We start from the raw sequence: 22,937 nt of genomic DNA on the forward strand, positions 1-22,937 counted from the left end.
AGGCTGTATTTTGGGGGAAAGATGCTGCTATTTTGTGCATCCTACTAATTTAAATAAAGGTTGATTCAAATATTATTATAAAACATCTCTTAGTATTATCTGTGCAATCGATTCAAGAAGGAAAACCTTAAAATCTGCACAAAAATGATGCAGATTTAAGCATTCAAACATGCAGGAAACCCTTAATACTGCCGGTGTCTGCATAATAATATAACAAATTCAGGAATACTGATTCCTGAATGGGAGATTATGCTGCTGCAGATTTCCAGACGCGCTGGTCTCTCCTTCTCCGACTGTGCACGAGCGCAATGATTTTGATCCGTCTCAACTGTCTGGCTGAGCAGTGAAACCTCAAATCTTTCTGTAAGAAAAAAAACAAAACATTTTGATAAATGTAGGGTTTTAAATTTGTAATTCTGTGTCGAGAAACATAATAAATCATTCCAAATTCGGAAATCCTGGCTGCAGGCTAAAGGGTTTCTATATTTGTCCTGTATGCTTATGCAGTATGTATGTTGTTATGCAATATGCATCCAAAAGTAACCTTGTGCATGAGGTCACAGAAAAATGGAAGCCACGCGCCCCCTGCTGGTTAAACCAATCATCGCACCTTTTTTTTAAAAATATAAATGAAACACTCAGACTGACTTAAGAAGCAACAAACTGAATTTATGAACATGAATACTTGCAAAGACATATGTTACATGTTTTTCATTTTATTGTTCTTGTATTTGGCAAAATAAGGGAGCATCGCTTCCATGTCAAACGACAAAAAAAAAAACCAAAACAAAACAAACAAAAACAAAAAACCAACGGAAAAACAGCGAGAAATATTTTGGTCCAGTACATGTAGCGATGAAGTTTTCTTTTTTTTTATTATACATATTTAAGTTATTTTGAAATTGCTTTTACATTCAGTAGCATCTCCTTTGTAGCCCTCTAAGCTCATGCAGCCTGAAAGTGGAAAACAAAACTCTAAAACAGTGATGGTTTACGCACTCCGTCCATCTGGAGCATCAAGATGCTGTTAAGGCGGTTATGACCATCTTCTAAAAACTGGCTTTCCTTTAAAAAAAAAGAAAAAAAGATGCAGACAATGTTTGTTTGTTTGTTTGTTTGTTTTTACCGGCGGGCTGTTTTTGTTTTGTTGCACTTTAAAGCAGGAGATGAAAGCAAAAGAGCAGCAGCGGCTTTGATGTCATATATTTCTGCAAAACAAAAAAACGAACCCAAAAAAAAATTGAATTACTCGATTACTCGATTACTCGTGACTCCCACTGAGCCCTGAGGTGGCGTCTACTGGCACACACACACAGATATGACATATGCCACTTGGTACAAACACAGCAGGCAAACGCTCCCATACAGACTGGATTTCATAATTACATTCATGCCTTATTTTCTTCCTCACACACACACACACACACACACACACACACACACGCACACATGCACGCACACAGACACACACAAGTAAACACAGACAGAAAAAGGAGGAGGAAGGTCTGCATGGATCCCTCCTTTTTTTTTTTTTTAAGAGGTTGAAAATACTTCAGAGGCATTTAAATGGCAGCGACTCCTCAAGTTCTCCCTCTGTTCCCAGAGATGGGTGGGTGGGTGAAATCAGGAGCGGGGTGGCGGGGTGGGAATGGGGTGGCGGGGTCAGATGAAAGGGTTTCGAGATGTCCCTCGGCTGGGGTAAACATTCCCCTGAAAGACAAGACAGAAATAAAGAGGGTGAGAAAGACTTTCCTGCAGCTACGGTAGAGAAATACCAATTAGGACCCCCCCCTCCCCATCAGTAAAGTGTGTATCACGCATTCGCCAGAGAGCTAACGGGTACTTACTGTAAACGGGTTCACCGACATCGGCCGAGGGACTTTGGGCTGAGAGTCAGAGGCAGGAAAGGAGGCAAACCCTGAAAACACACACATCATCAGAACATACACAACTCAGTACAGTGTGTGTGTGTGTGTGTGTGTGTGTGGTTCTGTACACCGCATCAGTAACAAACTATTTTTTGCAACTGATGGTCGTAGCCGCGCCGTCCCCCGTCAGGTGATCAAACAGCTTGGCAGGTCGGCTCTGATGTTTCCATCCTACAAAACCTATTTTCCACCATTTTGCCGTCAGCAGCGAATCAGAAACCTTCAATTCTACGTCCAGACCAGCCTGAACCGCAACATCAACGACCGGGATTGACAAATACGAAGGTTGCACATGTTGAAATGTCATTTCTGTCAGCTCTGGGTATCAAGAAGCATAAAAACTACATTTAAATAACATATAAATATAAATATACCAGTGTAAATGTGTTTGTTAACTTTATTAACTGACTTGACTTGTGACAACTGTCATGGCTCTTTTTTATCAATCAACACAGGAAGAAAATAATTTTCTAATTACTGAAAACCATTTCAATTCGAATAATTTTATTCTGTGTTGTCTAATTAATTGAGGACTGTTAAGATATTTTTTAAGCGACTGATTCTTTTGAAAGGTGGTGACAAAAGTCCCTGCGCTACAGTGGCTTGTGATGTCATCATTCTGGGGGAATATTTTTATAAACACCAACAACAAAAAATATTGTTTTAAAACCAAACTGACCCAGATTCTTCTACACATGAGAAGCATACACAACTAACGGAAAAGTAGAAACACAAACACAAGCTGTCACGTCGGACGTTCTCATAGGATTCTTAACTTTACCATTTGCCTCCTGGTTATTAGCCGACTCATGAGGAAAAGCATTCTGGGTGGCGGGCGCGGGGAACGAGGCAGACGGAGGGAAAACAGAAGTGGGCGATGTGACGAACGCGCTGGAGTCACCTGGAGGGATGACACACCCACATAGAGATAACGTACAACTAAATACACCAATTAAAAAAACAACGACAAAACTTGGAACTTGAACGTGACACGGGGGTCAAAGGTCACGCTCATTTTGGACAAATGAACATGGAAGCCATGAGAAGCTGAAAATGCCATGACTTTTTTTTAAAAAGTTGAACCATCTCGCGATCTCAAGATAGCAAAATGGATGATCTCATGATAATACTTATATTTCTCAAAATAAAAAATAATAACTCCCTAATAACAACCTAATTAACTTGTTATAACATGTTAGCAGGCTATGTATGTAACTAATTATCGGAATAAGTGCAGTTTTCTTGCGATGACCTGTTAATAGTCTATCTTATGTTAACTCCCGATTAAAAGTTAACGGGACGACAAGCTCGTTATTATGTGAAGACCGAGGTATTCTGAGATAACGAGCTTCATTACAGAATAAAAGCACGCAAATTCATCATCTTGTTAACGAGCTTCATGATCTCGAAATAACGAGATCAATCACCCGTTACTAAACGTTAAGACAACTCATTAATTATGAGGTAATTAAATAAATCTTGATAATAAATTTTCCTGTTATCAAATTTTGTCTCAAAACAATAAGATAATTAACATGTTACTAAATGTAGACGGACAACTTCCTCAATATTATGAGATAACGCAGGTATTCCTGAGATAAAAAGCTTTAACTAACTTTGTTACATCACGACGACAAGATAATTAACCAGTTATCACATTAAAAATGTAATTTCAAGTACGGCTTCAGTACCAGTGATACTGTGTTTGTAGTATTAGATTAAAGAAGTATACATGCAGATGGTTACTCTGCAATCAAGACGTTTCCAAGATGAAAAAAAAGAAATCTGTATTTCTTATAGAAATAAAATAATGAGGGAAATGTTACATGAATGCATATTTACATCCAAAATCTAAAATACTTCATTTTAGACGGCAAATCCCAGGGATATGCTGACAGCATCAAAGCCAAATTTGTCATTTTCCTCATTATCTCCTGCCAACAAAACAAAAGAAAACGAAACACAACTGAAGGTTAGAGGAAGAAAAACGTTTTCACGTGAAAGACCCTGAACGGCTCACCTCCTGAGGCGCTGCTGAAGGGGTTACTGGGGGAGAGAGCAATGGGCTGCTGGGAAGCTGAGCCGGAGCCGGAGCTGAATGGGTTGGGGAAATCTGAGAGGTGGTGGTGGGGGTCGGGGAAGGGGGAGGGGGAGGGGGAGGGATAATTCACAGTGTGTGGGGTTAACAGGGTACATTCCTGGCTATTCAACACAACACTGCTCTGAGTCACACTGATGCATGGTAATCAGGCCTGCTGAGGATGCAGATACACAACCGGGCATGAGCACGCTACCTACTCGCAAAGGTTTGAGAGCTGGAGACGGCATCGACGCCTGGGGAGCTGAGGGAGGGAGTCGAACAGAGAGGAAGAGAGAGAGAGAGAGAAAAAAAGAATTTCTATATCAGGGTTTGATCTTTAACAGAAAACACAACCATTCTGACGAGTCTATTTCTATATTTCTACCTGGCAGGAGTGGAGCTGGACGAGAGCCTGTTGCCAAAGAGGGTGCTGTACTGAGGAGGACCAGCAGGTGGAGCTGCAAACAAGGATTTCACACGCACACACACGGATGTATAACCTCAGGGCATTAATGAGCGCTCATTTAAGAGATCAAGCACGTGTGTCTTCTTGTATTAGTCAGATATCTCAGCACGGTTCATCTTAAGAGTCATGCTGGAACAAAAGCATTACAAGCCCCCTTGAAGTAAACATTTTGTGTGTGTGTGTGTGTGTGTGTGTGTGTGTGTGCGCGTGCGCGCGTGTGCACGTGTGTGCGTGTGTGTCAGCTTGATATGAACCTCAGCGAGCTCCGGCAGAAAATCAATAACCTCCTCACTCTGCCAAGCAGGGGGAGGCAGCGATGAAGGTGGAAAACAACAAAGCCTCCTGTAGCGAGCTTCAGGGGTGTTTATGACATGAACCGTGTGCATTTAAATAACATTTTAAAAAACAACAACAACAGCGGCTTTGACTACTTGCGGAATATATCTGATATTTAAAACGGATTGAAATCTGTCAACAGGACCCCTCGAATGATCTGGAGCAAACACAATGAGTAGAATTCAAGCAGCCTAAAAGCCTTGGCATTTGGAGCACGGATGTTATGCAACCTAGCTTAGCGGGCCGTGACAATCTCTATCACACGCAAACTCTCCCTCTGCTATCTCTGCTACTGCTGAGGACTTTATATAAGTACAACTACCACCGATACAGCCGTGTAAAAATACTTCATGACACATACACACTGTAAAACACTGTAAAAGTACAAGAGTTGTACCAGCTCCTACTTGCAGAAAATACTTAAATCTAGCCAAAGGGACTCCTACTGGTGTGTTTAACGTGTTTTTTTCCCCGGGCTTTGCTAGTGATTCAGCTGGAAACGTGAAAAATGACTCTTTTGTGTGTGTGTGTGTGTGTGTGTGTGAGCAATTCAACTGTCAGTACTTCAGTCAGTAAAGTAAAAAGTGGACCACCTGCAACAGAGGATGAGTCCGAAAACACGCTGTCCAGGTGCGACACTGCGGCGTACCGGTCCTGGCTGTTGGACACCGGCGGGGTCGTCTGCCCGCTGCTGGCGGGCTGCTGAGGCTGCGATAGAGACTGGGGGAGAGGCTGCGGCGGAGGATGGTTCAGACCTCCAAAGTCCACGCTGAGAGACTTGGGGAAGGCTCTGAAGGGTCCCGTAGTACAGGAGGCCGAGACCGTACGACCTGAGAGCGTGATGGGTGTGGAAAAAGGTGAAGTATTACGACAAAGATACAATTTTTTTTTAATTCAGTTGACAACAAAAAGCAGAAAAAAAATTTGAGGTATTTGAAGCAAAATGTAATCGATCCCACAACACTTCTCAGACTACAGTCCATCAGCTGATGAGAATCATGTGACGTGACAGCTGTTTGTCTCTTTAAAAATCATTCTTTAATGCTTCTACATGCTTTACCAGGCCCATTAATGGATATTTATCTAAATACACTATCATGTACTGTTATATAGAATTAGGGTTGCGTGCTAAGACGGGGACCAACCGAATTACGTTGCGAACGCTACCCATTGTTACTAAATGTTGATTGAGATACAAGTTGGAAAGGATGTGTTAAAGTCCTAACAAACAAGGACATGGCCAGGCAACAGCAGTCACAAGTGTAATTCCATTTTTCTTTTTAAATTTGATGTAGACAATTAATACTAATAAAAAGAACTTGCGAGCTCATATTTACAGCACCGGACCTCTCGTACGCTACTCGTGAACTCTGAGCTTTCAGCAAATTTTTACTTAGGAGGTCCTAAATAGCACAAACGAGGGGGAGGTGCTAACGGAGTAAACCCGAGGAGCCACCTGCAAGATATTTTTAAAAGCTAAAAAAGTGTGGGGTGCTGCGGAGATTAGCGTCACTCCTGGAAATTGTGAAGTTTGCACTCCTTTTGTTCCAAATTAAATCACATTTATTTCATTTGTTATCAAAGAGAAAGAAAAAAATGGAAAATTATTAAAAAAAAGAGATAAAACATAACAAAAAGAACTAAATGAGTGCAGTTCGTCTCATGCTTTGCTAACAAGTTCATGCTAATGGTAAACGGGGGGGGGGTTAGTTCAAAATAATAAAGTTGCTTGAGCTTCCATCACAGTTAAGCATTAACAAAACACAAACAAAAGTAATCAAAAAAATAAAAGTACAGCAGCAGCAAGCCAAAAAGTTTTCAGTGCCAGTGTAAATACAACTGGGACACAGGTAACAAAGGCAGGAAACTAGCACAGCTAGCATAATGGAAGGTAGCTAACCTTTCTGGAACATTAGCTACAAAGCATGCTAGCTTTAGCTGTTAGCAAAAGACAATGGGACAGTGGGGCTGTTTTGAACCAGGAAGCTGGAACAGAAAGCAGAGCCAGCTTGAGAGACGCCATCTAGAGTGATAAAGCATTCAAGCTTTGTGGATGTAATCAGCAAAGTTTAGCGATAAGGGCTATTTTGGCTAACATACTTTAACTTCCTGCGTTGTGTATCGTGGGATTACAGCTGTGTCCTACATACTTTTTAGGTGCTTCAACGCCAACGTGGTGTGAAATATCAGCAGGCCTGTGCTGACGGGGGCAGCAGCTAGCACCTATAAATAGCAGTACTTTAAACTTTTTCCTCACAGGGAAGTGTGTGAGTGTGTGTGTGTGTGTGTGTGTGTGTGTGTGTGTGTGTGTCTATCTTGCTTTAGATCTGAGCTTTGATGTGGGAAACCTGACTGATGAAGATAAATATCGACCCCAGTTGCAACATGTGACGCTGGATGAATACAGAGGGCTGTTCCTCTGAACTGACGAGAAGTCAGACTCGCATGCACGTGATGCGCATGCAGCGGCGGCGGCGGCAGCAGCGGCATGACCATCTATAATGAATGAAACGGCACAGACAAGCTCATCGATATCAGCCATTCAGCACACACACACACACACACACACACACACAAACACACATGCGCATGCATCCTTCTCTTACCTAAAGTGAAGTGGTTTTTGAAAGAGCTACTGGCTATGAGGTCGGGGAGTTTCGGATAAGAGAGGGACAGAAGGGAAGAAGAGAGGAGAAAAGAGAGTGTCACTGACGTCGCACCAGGCCTCGCTGACATCTGTGGCCGGCCGGAGCTCTCTGGTGAATTTTGCTATTCATGGACAGCAATGCTAGTGTGCCAAGACGATGACATGGATGCATTTTTTAACCAATGTGACACTGTTAAAGCACTGTCAGGCTGGAAATGATGACTACTGCTACCCCCCCCCCCCCTCCTCCTTTGTCCGTTCTAGAATGACATATAGAGCCAACAGTGATGCACTTTGTCAGTCAACAACATGGAGTCACACACATTTTCCAGCCACTTTGGACATAACAATGTTTAAGTCTTTGCCAAAAATAGAAAAAAAAGAGGAAAAAAAAGTCAAAAATACATTGATTTGTTTAAAAAAATAATAATGGCAAAGCAGTTTAAAAAAAAAAAAAAAAACAGCCCTGCAACTTTAAGTAATTATTAGGAGTAAATAGCGATTGGATGCGTGTGTTTGAGGTCTATTTTTGGCATCGGATTGACACATATTGCTGGAGTAATACTGGAAGCTACAGTAGGCTAAAAATAAACTAGGGTGCCCATGTTCATCGTAATAAAAGGATCAAGTCGCTCAGAGCAACAGGAAGGATTGTTTGGACAACAATGGAGGTCTAGCGGAACGTGTTATACCAGCTTTGGCTACCAAGGAATACTTACTGTTTAAGGGATGGTGTTTTTTATGAAGTCACTTCAAATAATTCTAAGTTATGTATGTTGCTGTTTTTTTTAATGGGATGTGGCACAGTTATTGTCAACCCCCTGACTAAAGCTGAGTTAAAAAACAAAAAACCAAAACAAACATACATAAGTACTGGCAAAATGTATTACTGCCCAATTCACTGCTACGGGAGGTCGTATTTTCTGTGCCGTTTGTTTGACTTTATACCAAAAAAATGATGCAGCCGGTTTTTACTAGACTTGATGGACAAGTGCTGCTCGGGTCAAGGAAGAACCCGTTCAGACTTTAGCCCGATCTGCTTAACTTTGGGAAAAACTGTTTTTTTTGGGGGGGGGTTGAGTTTGGCTGAGGTCGACTAGCAGGAGGTACACACGCTCCTCATGTCCTCTAGTTACTGTATGTATCCGGTGCTAATTTGATGCGACCTTATAAGCTTCGTTTTAATACCATAATCGATATAGTTTCAAAATGTGACGGACCAATGACCAATAGAAGAGTTCCTCCTCGGCCCATTCTGCAACCGTCTTTTGCGTCAATCCGCAAAAATACTACAGAAAACATGACCATCTTGGAGGAGGTTAAAAGGGGGATGTACTGTAACAAGGTAATTATACATTTTAAAATATGATGACAAAGACGTCGTTGCGGAACACATACATGCCAATATATACACCCGTAAACGGCAAAAATCAGCTGATAAGCCCGAGCCTTAACAAACCTCATCAGTGTGATGCTGTTGAACATAAGCTGAGCTCTACAATGAAATAACAAAAACACAACTTCATACCGAAGACGCCTGAAACTGAAATATCTGGTTGGGGACAAACCTGAGGGTCGTGGCAGGGCCGGGAAGGAGGGCGCGTGGCTGTGACCCCCCAGCGCTGACGACAAGGAGCCTGGGCGCTGTCTTTCTATCCCGCAGATGGTTGGATCTGCGGGATCCGAGATAAATGACAAATACAGAAAAATTACTAACAAGTGAAGGCTTTTTAAAATATCAGCAGAGCAGGTATCAGCCTCCCACCTTTCAGGGGGGGGTCTCTGAAGCTTTGGGAGCGCGAGGGCCGAGCTGTGAACGCGTCGGTTCGCATGTCGGCGGGCGAGATGGCAGGGGCTCGATCCCATGACGGCATCTGGGACTGAGGCTGGAGGAGAGGAGATGGAGGGAAACAGATGGAGAGAAGGGAGAGAGAGAGAAAGAGAGAGAGAGAGACAAAGCCAGAATTGTTCTTAATAATTCATAAACAGCGGCTTTGAAGTGAAGGCTACCTGGTTCGTCTCTCTCGCTCTCTCTTGCAGCCAGGACGGCAATTTCTTCACCTCCGTTTTTCAACACTCTTTGAACTACTTCCTCTTTTCCAACCACGCCCTTCTTTTTTTTCATCTCCAGCTCTCTCTCTGTCTGTCTCTGTCTCGCTCTAACACAAGTACCATTCAGCTTCTCACCAGCGCCCTGGTCGACCTGGCGTTAGGGGGCAGGTTATGGGAAGAAGGAGCCTGGTTGCCTAAAGGGCCGTGTGAAGGGGGTACAGCCTGGACGCCGGGGCTCCACGGACCCTCCACATCCCGTCGGTTCTTACTTTTGGAAAAATGCCTGGAAAAGATGGAAAGTGTGTTAGCTGTCTATCAGAAGAATATCTGCAGCACTTGAAGCTTGGCTACTTTTCTATCCTCTCACTTCAGCAGCTACCACACTATCTTTCTGAGTAGGCGTCCCTGTTCCACTGGCAACAAACCACGTCTAATTTTGGAACCAACATCATTTGATCAGATTTTGTGCTGGTATGCCCTTTCACTTCTAGAAGTGATACAGTTGATATCACTTTTTCCATATTTTTACAAGAAAATACATTTATTTGCCGTTCTCTCCAGAGCCAGACAAGAAGAGAGATCACACCTAACCTTCAAACCCACAGAGGACAGCTACTTAGCTTAGCACAGCGAATGGTGGTGGATGGGAACTGTTAGCATAGTACCATCAAGTTATCAAACACAGCTCTTTGAATCAATCTTTACTTTCCATGATATAACTGGCATCCAAAATCAAATCGATACAGGTTTTAAAATGACAACACTGGACTGGAACCATAGTTAATAGATACATATCAGAATTCTTGCTTCTTCTTTTTTTTTTTTAGCGAGTACTTGTTTTGCTAGCATTTGTTTGGAGCTTTGCTATCCTACTGTTACAAGTGACATGTCCGCGTTGTAAATGTTGCTATAGTAAAGATTGAAGTTAAATATATATATATATATATGATAAAGCAAGGGGCGTGTGTATTATCTGTTATGAAATGAAAATGAAGGGCTAGACACTGTCGGAACTACTTTCCTGACGGTGCAGTGATTCGACAAAAGCTCCACTTTCACCTACAAAACAAAACATTTATTGAAGACGAGGCGCGACTGCTACTACTGAACATGGCCGACTTTCCAAGAGAGGAGGATGATTACTTTGGGACTGAACAACTACAGAAGTATGCCAGCACTTCCCATCCACGACCATTCATTGCGCTAAGCTAACTAGCTGTCAACTGTTCTCACCTCCCCACTGTACATAGAGAGGAGAGAAGGGTGTCTATCTTCTTGTCTGGCACTGGAAAGCACTGAAGATACATGTACCCCCCCCCCCCCCAAAAGAACAACTTTATATTCCATCAAGAGAATCTAAAATCTCTCTCTCTCTCCATATACATATACATATACACATATATATATATATATATATATATATATATATATATATATATATACACACACTACATATACACTACATATATATGTAGTATATATACACTACATATATACATATATATATACACATACACTACATATATATATATACACACTACATATACACTACATATATATATATACACACTACATATACACTACATATATATGTAGTATATATACACTACATATATACTACATATATATACATATATATATACACATACACTACATATATATATATATACACACTACATATATATATATACACACTACATATATATATATATATATATATATATATATATATATATATATATATATATATATATATATATATATATATATATATATATATATATTGCTCCCTGGTTATCAGCATTCAGCAGGTTATGCAGCAAATTTAACCTCACCATTTCTTCTTCTCATATTTGTCCTGGAGGAACTCTTTGAACTTCTGCGAGTCCTTCATATCAGAGCAACCATCCGTCTTTGGATCAAACACACACAGCCAAGTCCTCCTACCGACCTTGAACACACACACACATGCACACACACCACACACACACACACACACACACACACACACACACACACACACACACACACGTCGCAAACATCTGAAGGAGTCGGTTTCTAATTGCATGAAATAAAATCATCTTGTTTGACATTTACGCTCTGAGAAAACACTTATTTTGCCGTTAGTGAGTCATCAGCGAGAGTGAATATTAGCAAATCATGAGCAGCCGCTCTTCAGTTGATGGCGAGGAGGAGGAAGAAGAGGAGGAGGAGGAGGAGAGGCCGCTGACACATCCTCGCCAACTATCAGTCTGATGAGTGAATACACACTTTCATAACATCAACAAGGGCACCTGCAGTTATGTCACTCACCTCGTTGCCATGGTTTTGGAGGAATTCCACTTCCTGTTGGGAGAAAGTTGTCATGGAGATGGACTTGACTCTGTGAGGAGGGTTGAGGCCTCTCCTGGAACAGAGATGAAGAGTTTGAATTAAGAGTCGCGTCAAGAGGTGTGTGTGTGTGTGTGTGTGTGTGTGCGCGAGGGGGTGCGCAGGAGCAGGTGGGTGAAGAACTGTGGATTTAAAGGAACATGGTGCAACACACACACGCACACACTCCCTGATGTGTCCTTCCATGCTCAGGGAGGAGGGGTGGGGGGTGAGACTACACACTGCCGCATGTGCAAAGATTGCGCAAGAATAGTGCTGGACCCGTCTTCCTGTGGGGTGCTGGGACTAGAGTACATGCAGAACAAAATGTGACAGCACACAAACACACGCCCACACTGGAGAGGAGCCTGGAGAGACAGAGAGAGAGAGAGCGAGAGAGAGAGAGAGGAGGTGAAGAACGAGGAGGAGGGGGGGGGGGGTGTCAAACCTGCACCACCATGACGAAATGAAACGTAACTCAGAGCTGGAAAATGACCGTTTATGAAGCTGTTGGAAGACACGCATGAAAGAGAGAGAGAGCGAGAGAGAGAGAGAGAGAGACTGCGTAAATTAATGTGAGCTTATTGTAGTGAATCTCCGCTGTTGCAGCAGCAGCACTCCCTCCTTTAAAAGAAATAAATAATAGGCTGTAAATCTGTCTGGTGCATGGTGCAGCCCCCGGCCTGATGCTGCTACGTCTCTGTTAAAAAAATAAATAATAATAATAATTTTTTTTTTAAAAAAGCCAGGAGGAGCAGGAGGGGCTGCAGGTTGTTACTCACAGCATTCCAGAGCACGACGTGCACACGAAGCTGCCCACCGTGATGTCGGTGTAAGTCACCCCGGGTTGGCTGCACTCGAAGCAGTGTTTGTTTACTCCAGACTGGGCCAGCTCCCGGACCTTTCGGGCGCAGATCTCCTGGTTGTCCCGGTGCTTTCGGTTCGACATTGTATCCCTGCGATGGTGCCTGACAGATAGACAGGCAAGGCAAAGCAGGCAAGGCAGGCAGGCAGGCAGGCAGGAGAGGCAGACAGGCAGCAAGGGGTCTGCGTACACCGGTAACCCTCCGCTGTCCGTCTACCGGCGCTCCTCCGTTTACTACACGGAGCGCTTCACGCCCGCATTGTAGGAAGGCTTTTCTGCAGCTTCACTCCAGTGCAAGGCTACACAGAGGAGAGGCTGGTCGAGTTATACGCAAATGCTGCAACACACCGGAAAAAGCTGCAGGTTTCTTTCAAAATAAAAGCGAACAACAGGTGACGTGCGTGTGTGTGATGATCAGGGGCGTGTCTAGGTATTCAGGAGGACCTGGGCGGAAGGAAGCTGGGGTGGGGGGTGGGTGTCCAACCCCATTGCAACAACTTTTAAAATAATATCCAGCTCTGTATTTATTATTATTATAATAATAATTATTATTATTATTAGATTCTCCACAATTTAAAAAAGTGTTTGGGCATTAGAAAAGAAAGAAATGGAGTAAAATTATTCATATGCCACTCTCCATGGAAGCCAACAACAGCCATGCTTGTGCTTACTTTTTCTTTTTTTTTCATTAATGCAACAGCAAAAAATATTACATATTACATAAATGAATAAGTAAATAATTGTCATTTCACAAGTTGACGATCCGGATATTCCATGATTCCTACTTCAGCGTTTCCTAAATTCAGTGTTTGTGGCCTGAAGCCTTCAAGTCTCTACATCATTGGTACTGTATTTTTCATAAATCACCTGCAAATACATATTTTATTTCTTTTATTTTTTTGAAAAGCTACAAATGGTCATTTTGGTTGTAAGTAGGTCATGGATTAGACTTTGATCTGAATAGGCTGCTGTAAATCCGCCACCATGTCTGGATTACTAAAACAATCAGCGACAGCCATCAGGGGTCCAAACCCTCGATAACACCCCCCCCCCCCCCCAAAAAAAAAGGTCATCTGTGACATAATAACATAAAATCACTCGGGTATAACGTAGGAATGATGGGAAAAAGGAAAAGTGTAGTTTTTGTCGCTTGTATCCCTGCTTAAAAGCTTGTGCCTAAGCAGGTGTCTGGACAAATATGTTTGTTACTTGAGTTTGTACCTCAACAGGAAAATCTGGTCCTGTGAAACCCAGTCGACATGTCGCCGGATGACAGCGAGACACAAGAAGTTAAATGAAAAGTTAAGTCTCTCTTTTCTGTTTCTTTTTTTAGAGAAGCCAGAACACAATATTTGTCACGAGTCTGAAGATTAATGTCTCCGAAGGCCAGAGACGATTTAAATTCCTTCACGCTGCTGAACCTTGACATCCGCGTCCATCTCTTCCCTAAACTGTTGAGCTTCCCAGTTGAAGCGTGTAAAAAAACAAATACGAAAAAAACGATTCGGATAAACATACGAGCCGCTTCGCCACTGGCACGTTTGTATCGTACATCCAGGGATTTGAGGGACATTTGCATTCCCGATAAAGGGTTATTAACTCACTGCACCATTTGGGATCCCTCCTGTGTGATTCCGCCTATTTCTGCCTTTGGAATCATGTTTAAATGTTTTGTTTTTCCTCACAGGAGTCGAGGGTTTTATACCGGAGTCGCAACACATCCCAAAACTCCTTCCATGTTTGATTTTTGCACCATTTAGGTCAACACCTACGTTTACTTGAAAAATGTTAACGTAACTGATTTGGATCCCTTTTTTTGGAGTCTTGAAGCACAGCTTTTTATCCAAGCATGCTGACCTGAGTCAAAAAAAAAACATGTTTTATTTTGAAAAATCTCACAGATGTACTTACTTGAACTCTGGCGAGCTTCACACTTTGGCTGCGCGTGGAGGGCATCTCCTTCTCCTGTCAGAGACAAACCAGAACCTGTCAAGCCACCAACTTTTACATCATCCTCTGCAACTCCTGCTTGATTTTGCTTTCAGAACCAACAGGCCCTCGGAGCTTTTAATGTGAAGCTACACACACACACCATACACACACACACACACACACACACACACACACACACACACACACACACACACACACACACACACACACACACTCCCAGGTTTCTGTCTCAAGGGAGAAGTTTTGCCTTCAGCGTTTTCTACCAGAGAGGCTAAGAGAATGCCAGCGAGGTTGGTATTGTGAAAGATTCAGTTTGAAACCCTCACGAAATCCGACAGGTTGATGTCACTGACTCGATCTCACTACGAAACTGCGAACCTTTAAGAAAGTAAGTAGGTCCAACAGTAAACGTCAAGTTTAGTTTAGCACTTCTAAACTTAAGATTAATAGTTAGATTTACTTACTTTTTCAAGGCAAACTGCTCGCTGGTCAGAAATTTAAAAATGTTTTCGGTAATAACAACCTGTCAGATTTTTCGATTGCCTAAATGTACCCAGAAATATCACAAATAAATCAGTCAGTCAAAAAGTAATGATTTAAATTCTTCTACTAGCACTGCTACTAAACATAGTGCTAGAAGATTTACTTATTTTTTCAGAGCAGTTTGTTTCCTTGGCTTTTTATTTATTTAGCTTTATAGGTAATAGCTGCTTATCAGGTTTTTCAGTCCCCTAAATCCAACCAAACAGCAACAGAATGTAAAAAAAAGTTTAAAAAAAAACACTGAAAAATACTCTAAAATGTCAATTAAATAAATAAGCATAATTCTACATAAAAACGCTGAGAATCTGCAGTAAACGGCTGAGGATTTCTTGGCTATTTATATTTAACTTTCTTAAGATTTTCTAACAAGAACTAAAAAAAAAAACCCGAAAATGAAACAAAACAGACAAACACAAAAACATGTTTCTAGCAGGAAAAAGCTTCCGTAATAAAACTGCTCAACTCTTAAACTTCTCCAGGAGTCTGACAACAAATAGTTTAAAGGCAACCCAATAAAAAAGCAAATGGGAGAAATAGACTGAATAGCAAAGATAATCCGACAAATGTTACGATTTAGAGGACATAAAAAGTGAATTTGTTTTGTGTGTTACAGCAAATAAAAACTCCTCCTCATATGTCATGTGGTACTCGGGTCATTTTAATAGACTGTTACAAAGCTCTCTGGGTGAGATAATATCTGTGAGCTGTTTATTTTGATGAGGCAACTTAGCAACACAACACGCCCTTTCCATGACGTGTGGAGAAAACATTTTCTAGGAGAATTTGAGGTTCCAAAAAAAAAAAAAAAAAAAAATACAGTCTGAGTCACGGACAGACTCCAGCGGATCAGCAGAGACAAATCATCTGAAACATGCACCAGTGCGAGAAAAGAAGAAGAAGAAGAAGAAGAAAACTTAGACTCATATTGTTTTCAGATGAGTCAGGTTGTGCCAGAAGCCTGCAGTGACGGTGTTTGGTCAGCAGGGGGAGACACACACACACACACACACACACACACACACACACACACACACACACTGGTTCAACGGACGGATTTCAGTAGGAACGGTAACAACCCCGTTGAGACCGTTAAGCATCTCTGTCATCAAAGAGTGAAGCTGCTCATTTCATGTTGCCCAACACGCTCGAAAAGTGCCTACGGAGGAAAAAGACTACCAAAAATAAAAAAAACATGTCAACAAGGGTCACTTAAAAAAAATGTGCTTCCTGTTTTTAAAAAAAATGTACTAACTTAAAAGTTCCTTTGTCGTAGAACACTCTCTCCAATTTATCTTAAAGTCAATATCTCACAAGTTGTGCGATGTGTTTTATGGAAGTTTATTATTTTCTTATTGTTTTCATTAACTATATAAAAGCTGTGACACAATATGACACACTTGTTTTTGTAAATTTAAACAATTGCAGTACATACAACAGCCCTCACTGTTACTTTTTTATTGCCGCACAGATTTTCTTCAAAGCCAGAGGATGTTTGAAAAATAATGACTATAACAGAATTTTTAAAAAATTAAATAAGAGTAGTAAGAGGGTAAGAATATTCTATAAGCCAAATTGATCATGTTTTTTTTTAATTAATATGATTTATTTTTGCCTTCTTTTTTTTGTTTCCATCCACAATAACTTCTTTTGTTTTTTTGTGTTGTTGTTTCGCTTGGCAGGAACAGGCTTCCAACGTAAATTCAAGAGGAACAACAGAGAATTTAAAAGGTTGCCAGACAAGAATACACACCCATAGAGTGTGTGTGTGTGCGTGTGTGTTTCGATACTACAATTCATGCATCCAGCACACAAACAAGCAAACAACAAATACAGTAAGAGCTAAACTTCCCCAAATCAAGACACCAAGTAATTACTAATAATAATTAATTCCTAAACCGTTTTTCCGGCTTATTCCTGTAGGTTGTGTTCTCACCACAATGAACCCGTCACTTACAATCCCGGAAATAGTTACAGACGGGGGGGGGGGGGGGGGGTAGTTGAGCGCGTGAGAGTGTCACTGCGGAGACGGTTGGACCGTCCTCAGCTCCCCTGGAACTCACCCGCATCTTTTTCTCGTGGGAAATCACACCTTCATCCTCTTCCTCATCGTCACTCAGGACCACTTTAGCGTTAAAATACCGGATGGAGATGGTCGCGACGCCCCTACCGGCTCTCCCGCGTCCATTCATACCGAGAAGTGACAAGTGAGCGTCGGATGTGTCACAGAGCAGGAAGACGGGCAGAGGACCGGAGGCTCTGATCGGAGGAATCCAGACTCACCGGGAGGGAGGACGATGAGACAAACCGAGAGTTGAAATCAGCCGAGAAGTTCGAGCTTCGTGCGCGCGCGTGTGTGTTTTATCGTGGTTTTTTTTTGTTTTTGTTTTTTGGTGTGTGATAAAACGGAGAGATGACAATCAAACTGGACTTCGAGGAGTGTTTAAAAGACTCCCCACGCTTCAGGTACGACCCCAGCTGGGCTTCAAGCACGTGAACGCGTGTTTTATTCCTTAAACTCAAGTGTTTTTATCACAGCATCCTCATGTCAGAGCCACGTCCCCGACTCAGGAACTTTAGGATGCACCGATTGTGAAATTCTGAACCGATATTGATAAAAAACACCGATACTTAGCCGATACCGATGAGAGATTTTGTTTGCATGCATACCGTTTATGTTTACCCCCCCCCCAAGAAATCAAAAAAAAAATCTTTGATTAAAAGACAAATCCAGTCCCACGTTTTTCAACATGACGTTCACGCCGCAAATACACTGCGCTGTGTGCAATGTTAGCATATTAACCATCCTTATAGCCAGTAATATAAATACTAATTTATTGTTTCACGAATCTCCATAGAAACGGCTCAGTTTGTGCTGGAGAATGCAGACCAGAATCAGCGTAACATTGTTAACACACTGCTAACTCACTGCTAACTCACAACTAATGGACTGCTATCAAATTGTTCACACACTGCTTACCCATGACTAACGCACTACTAACAAATTGCTAACACGCTGCTTACAAACTGCTAACTCACTGCTAACACACGACTGATGCACTATCACATTGCTAACACATTGGTAACACACTACTAACACTCTGCTTAAAAATTGTTAACACACTGCTAACTCACTACTAACGCACTACTAACAAATTGCTAACTCACTGCTAGCACACGACTGATGCACTGCTAACAAATTGCTAACACTTTGCTAATGTCTCAAGTTAATTTCAGGTGTTTAAACCTTTCACATCACTGCAAACATCAGCCACTGGCATCTTGCGACAAGAAATATTGGCCCCTGCCAACACATGGCCGACATATCGGGCCCCGACGGGCCATTTATCAGTCAGTTTGTGCAGCTAATGCTAAACACCAGCAACGTCTATGTGCCAGAGGTCAGGTGATCCTTACCAGTAGGAATGACAGACATTCAAACGCTGACATGAGGTCTGACATTAAATTGCGAGGAGAGAATTTTCATCTCGAGAGTCATTTTTTTTAATATTATTTTAAAAACAATTTTTTGTAGCTTTTGTCAGACTAGTTGACAGCAACTTTTATTTATTTATTTTTTGAAAATGCTGCTGGGTAATGATGTAATCAGGTTTTTTAACTGGCATCCCTTCCCTCCGTGGCTGCTCTTGTGTGTCCGCCGCCATTTAAAATCAACTTTCTTTCAACACGCAATTATCATCCGGTGCCATCAAAAGGGAAGTGTCGCCAAGTTGGTTTTGCAAGACATTTAACAGAGAGTTTGGGTGTGTGCCCCCCCATGCCGAGGTCTCTTCTGGCATCCTTCCTGAGTCACTTGTCTTCCAGCTGATCTGGCATATTCCTACCCTGACTCCCTGTTGTGGCGAAGGCGGCCGCAGCGTGAATTTTGAAATGCTTTAGCGCCGAGCTCTGAGCCCTGATGACCCCTGGGTGCACTTAGTGGTGATACGCTGGGGGGGGGGATAGAATGTTTTAAAAAAAAGAACTCAAGCGGGACAGCTAAACTGTGCTGTTGCTAGGTAATAACGGGTGAACAGGAAGTGAGTTGAGATGTGATCAACAGGAGAGACAGGAAGTGTGTAGAATCATCACGGAAACCTCAGGTTTTTAGCGCTTTCTGGTTCACCTACAAACTGTCCTGCGACGCTGAATGAGGGGTGAAAAGTCTGTTTAATGAAGCCCCCCCCCCCCATCTCCTCTCCAGGGGCCTCCTTTTGTGCTTCTTTTAATCACGTCCCCGCTCTGCGCTCCTTGGTTATTTGGTTGTATTTCAGCTGGACATGACCTCAGTGTTTGATTCCTGCACTAACAAACACAGAGAGACAAACAGTTACTGTCTCTTTCTTTTCTCCCCCCCCCCGACTTTTTTCGGTGGAAGGCAGCGGAAACCACACGGTTGAGCTGCTGCTGCTGTTAGGCAGAACTAGATGCGGAATGTCAGGCCAAAAACAGACAACCCTGCTCTCTCTTAACTCAGAAACAAAACTCCAGTGTCATAATATATATATATATATATATATATATATATATATATATATATATATATATATATATATAACAATTAAAGTCTATAAAAGAAAAAAAAGTCTCAGAGGGGAAATAACGACGTGTAGTGATCAAAAACACACGCGGGGAGCTGAAGATGAGTGAAATACCAAGTATGAGACACTGCAACACAACAGAGAATGTGTAAACTCAACATGCTCATTACTCATCATCAGATTAGCGGAGTTAGCATGTGAGGTTTCTATTCTTAAAAGAAGCAAATACACAGTCATGCATGTGAAGTGTTACGTTTCATGTAGGTACAGATGCAGATTTATGGAAAAAATATTATCCAGAAACTGGTCGGTGCGTTCATCGCAACGTTTATAGCTACTACTGGTTCGCTTGAGAGGCGCTCAAAATAACTGACGTTAAAAATATGCAAACATGGAAAATGCTCACGACAGCAAACTTAAACTACCTGGTACCCTATTAAATGTTATCAAAATTGAAACGTTTTAACTTATTTTTTATTTCAGTAAATATGCGAAGAGACAAAAAGATAGATTTTAGATGTAGACAATTTCCTCTTCTTCTTCTTTCCAGTAAACTTCCAGTATACCAAGTTGTACTGCTGCCCTCTGCAGGTCATTCCCAGTCCTCCATTATGAGCTAAATCCACGTATGGGGTCAAAGGGTACAGGTGCCAATGACAGTGTTACGTTTTGAGTTTCGGTTTTGTGTTTGATTTATAGAAAATGTATCACAGAAAAAACATTTTTTATATACTATATATTTACATATTATATGTTTTTTGTACTGCTTGTTTACCCATTTACTATGTATCTTTAAAAAAAAAAATCAATGAAATTCCTTTGCTCTTTGACCCTTTCTGTTGATTTATCTTGTAAGTGGAGAACTGTAGTTTAGCAGCAGAAGGGAGCACCAGGACTTAGATGCACCGTGTCTACTGGAAATTAAATGTAGAAGAAGATTTCGACCTCTAAAATTGATCTTTTTTCATTCGATTCACACGTTTACCAAAATCTATTTGACTCAAAATGGTTAAAATGCCTGTCACAGCCTAAAGAAATGGTCAAGAAATCCAGAATCCCTCATCCCACCCTCGAAACTATCAACAAATATGTTAAGTATCATGGTTGTTTTTATGTGTTAATTTAAAAAAAAATCTCTGGACACTGGTGTGTGTGTCAGGTTTGTCAGAGGAGAGCGCAGAAACAATTGGGTAAAAAGCCTGCCGCACACTCCCACTTTCAAGTTACATATTTGCAAAATTATGGAGAAAAAAAATATTCATAATAAATCATAAAAATTGTATTTTGTCATGAGCCTAGTGAAGTTTTTTTTTAATATTTTTCTATTTGTATGATAGCCGTTTGTTAGCAAGATATCTCCAGAAAATCAGCGGGAAATTGGTCAAATGATTCAAGACAATATTTTGGAAATAAGCAAATAAATGAATAAATCAGGAAGTAATTATTCAAAAATGTCAGGAAAAATATTTGTAATTGTTAAAAAATGATGGATTTAAGAGTCGGATCAATGATGCTACATTCCATTTCTTGAGTATTTTGCACCCAGTCACAGGTAGTAAGGTAGAAGTGAAATAAAACTGTTTGTTGATGACACCCTGTAAAACCCTTAAGGACCCCTGGTGGTCCCAGGACCTCACTTTGATAACCTCTGATAAAGAGACAGCATTTAGTTTAACATGGCATATAATCTGTGTGTGTGTCTGTGTGTGTGTGTGTGTGTGTGTGTGTGTGTGTGTGTGTGTGTGTGTGTTTTTAGGGCTGAAATCGAGGCAGTCCAAACCGATGTGAGTGAACTTGAAACACGGTTAGACAAGGTGAGCCTCACACACCCACTCACACTTCGAGTCAGTGCTCCACTTAACCTCTAACACACACACACACACACACACACACATCAATATTGCTATTGTCCTGATGTGAAGAGGCGGCAGTGGTGGTGGTTTGGATCATTTTTAGCAGACAGGAAGAAGCGGCAGGTGCTGCTTCCCCCCTCATATTGTCCCACAGCAGAGAACCCCCCTACAGGTGTAGCCGTTGTTCCTCATCAGGTGTTTGCGCAGTTTCACATCGATTCTTCTGATATCAGGTGATTTCTGTTCTGCAACGGATGAACAGGAATCAGATCCTCGTGCCATTTTACACGACGCATGACTCAGCAGTTTCTACCCTTTCACTTAAAGTAAAACCTCTTACCTGCAGTAGCATATTTTTATTATGAGATAATCACATTGTCTTGCTCTTGCACCGCTTTCACCGTGTTACGGATAAACGTGTGCAACGGATTAAATAAAACAACTTCACGTGAGAGCATTGTGTCAGCTGAAGGTGTGCCGCTCCCGCTGGCTGGTTTGCAAAGATGTTTGCAGCTGCAATCAAAGAAAATATGCAAAACACCTCCCGGAATCTCTCAAATTTCCAGAATGAGAAAGGCCACACTTGTAATGACTTTTTAAATGAGTTTTCGAGATGACAAAACTTTTTTTCCTTCATGAATGCTCTCGTTGTTCCTGACATTGCGAGATAAGAAACCGTGCTTGGCCATCTTGAAACAATGAGGTAATGAACTTGCTATTTCTGCGTATTGTTACTTCATTTCAGCAAACTGAATATATGTGTGTGTGTGTTTGTGTATATATATATATACATATATATATATACATATATACACATATATATACATATATACATATATACACATATATATACATATATACATATAGATACATATATATACGTGTATATATACATATATATACATATATACGTATATATACACATATATACGTATATATACATATATACGTATATATACACATATACGTATATATACATATATACGTATATATACACATATACGTATATATACACATATATACGTATATATACATATATATGTATATATACGTATATATATATACATATATATACATATATACATATATATACACACATATATACATATATACACACATATATACACACATATATACATATATATACACACACATATATACATATATATACACACACATATATACATATATATACACACACATATATATACATGTATGTATATATATATACATGTATATATATACATGTATGTATATATACATACATATATATACATTATGTATATATACATGTATATATATACAT

At 41.0% G+C, this 22,937-nt stretch overlaps 2 protein-coding genes across 5 annotated transcripts in view; one reads left to right on the forward strand and one right to left on the reverse strand.

Annotated features, from left to right (window-relative positions):
• On the reverse strand, window positions 1-17,574 carry agfg2 (ArfGAP with FG repeats 2). Of its 3 annotated transcripts, XM_086197959.1 has the most exons (16): window positions 17,301-17,574; window positions 14,656-14,709; window positions 12,662-12,847; window positions 11,823-11,916; window positions 11,345-11,460; window positions 9,645-9,792; window positions 9,223-9,343; window positions 9,026-9,130; window positions 7,417-7,449; window positions 5,404-5,640; window positions 4,394-4,466; window positions 4,227-4,270; window positions 3,949-4,041; window positions 2,710-2,829; window positions 1,848-1,918; window positions 4-1,710 (listed from the first exon to the last, which is right to left on the reverse strand). In XM_086197959.1, the coding sequence occupies exons 3-16, from the start codon at window positions 12,826-12,828 to the stop codon at window positions 1,663-1,665; spliced, it is 1,470 nt and encodes a 489-aa protein (XP_086054085.1). In that variant the 5' UTR covers window positions 12,829-12,847; window positions 14,656-14,709; window positions 17,301-17,574; the 3' UTR covers window positions 4-1,662. The 3 variants fall into 3 exon arrangements, with proteins under 3 accessions (XP_086054087.1, XP_086054085.1, XP_086054086.1); XM_086197961.1 differs by lacking the exons at window positions 14,656-14,709; window positions 17,301-17,574 and having other exon boundaries at window positions 1-1,710; window positions 11,345-11,452; window positions 12,662-12,725; XM_086197960.1 differs by lacking the exons at window positions 7,417-7,449; window positions 14,656-14,709; window positions 17,301-17,574 and having other exon boundaries at window positions 12,662-13,796.
• The window catches only part of acap1 (ArfGAP with coiled-coil, ankyrin repeat and PH domains 1), an 18,531-nt gene continuing 12,830 nt past the window's right edge, over window positions 17,237-22,937 (forward strand). For both annotated transcript variants that reach the window (XM_086197957.1, XM_086197956.1), the window contains exons 1-2: window positions 17,237-17,703; window positions 21,535-21,592. In XM_086197957.1, coding sequence (XP_086054083.1) covers window positions 17,651-17,703; window positions 21,535-21,592 — 111 coding nt within the window. In that variant the 5' untranslated portion in view covers window positions 17,237-17,650. The remainder of the gene's footprint in view (window positions 17,704-21,534; window positions 21,593-22,937) is intronic.

Source organism: Aulostomus chinensis, chromosome 24 (assembly GCF_037954235.1).
Source record: "Aulostomus chinensis isolate RoL2024-O1b breed Wild chromosome 24, RoL_Achi_v1.0, whole genome shotgun sequence".
NCBI classification, from domain to species: domain Eukaryota; kingdom Metazoa; phylum Chordata; class Actinopteri; order Syngnathiformes; family Aulostomidae; genus Aulostomus; species Aulostomus chinensis.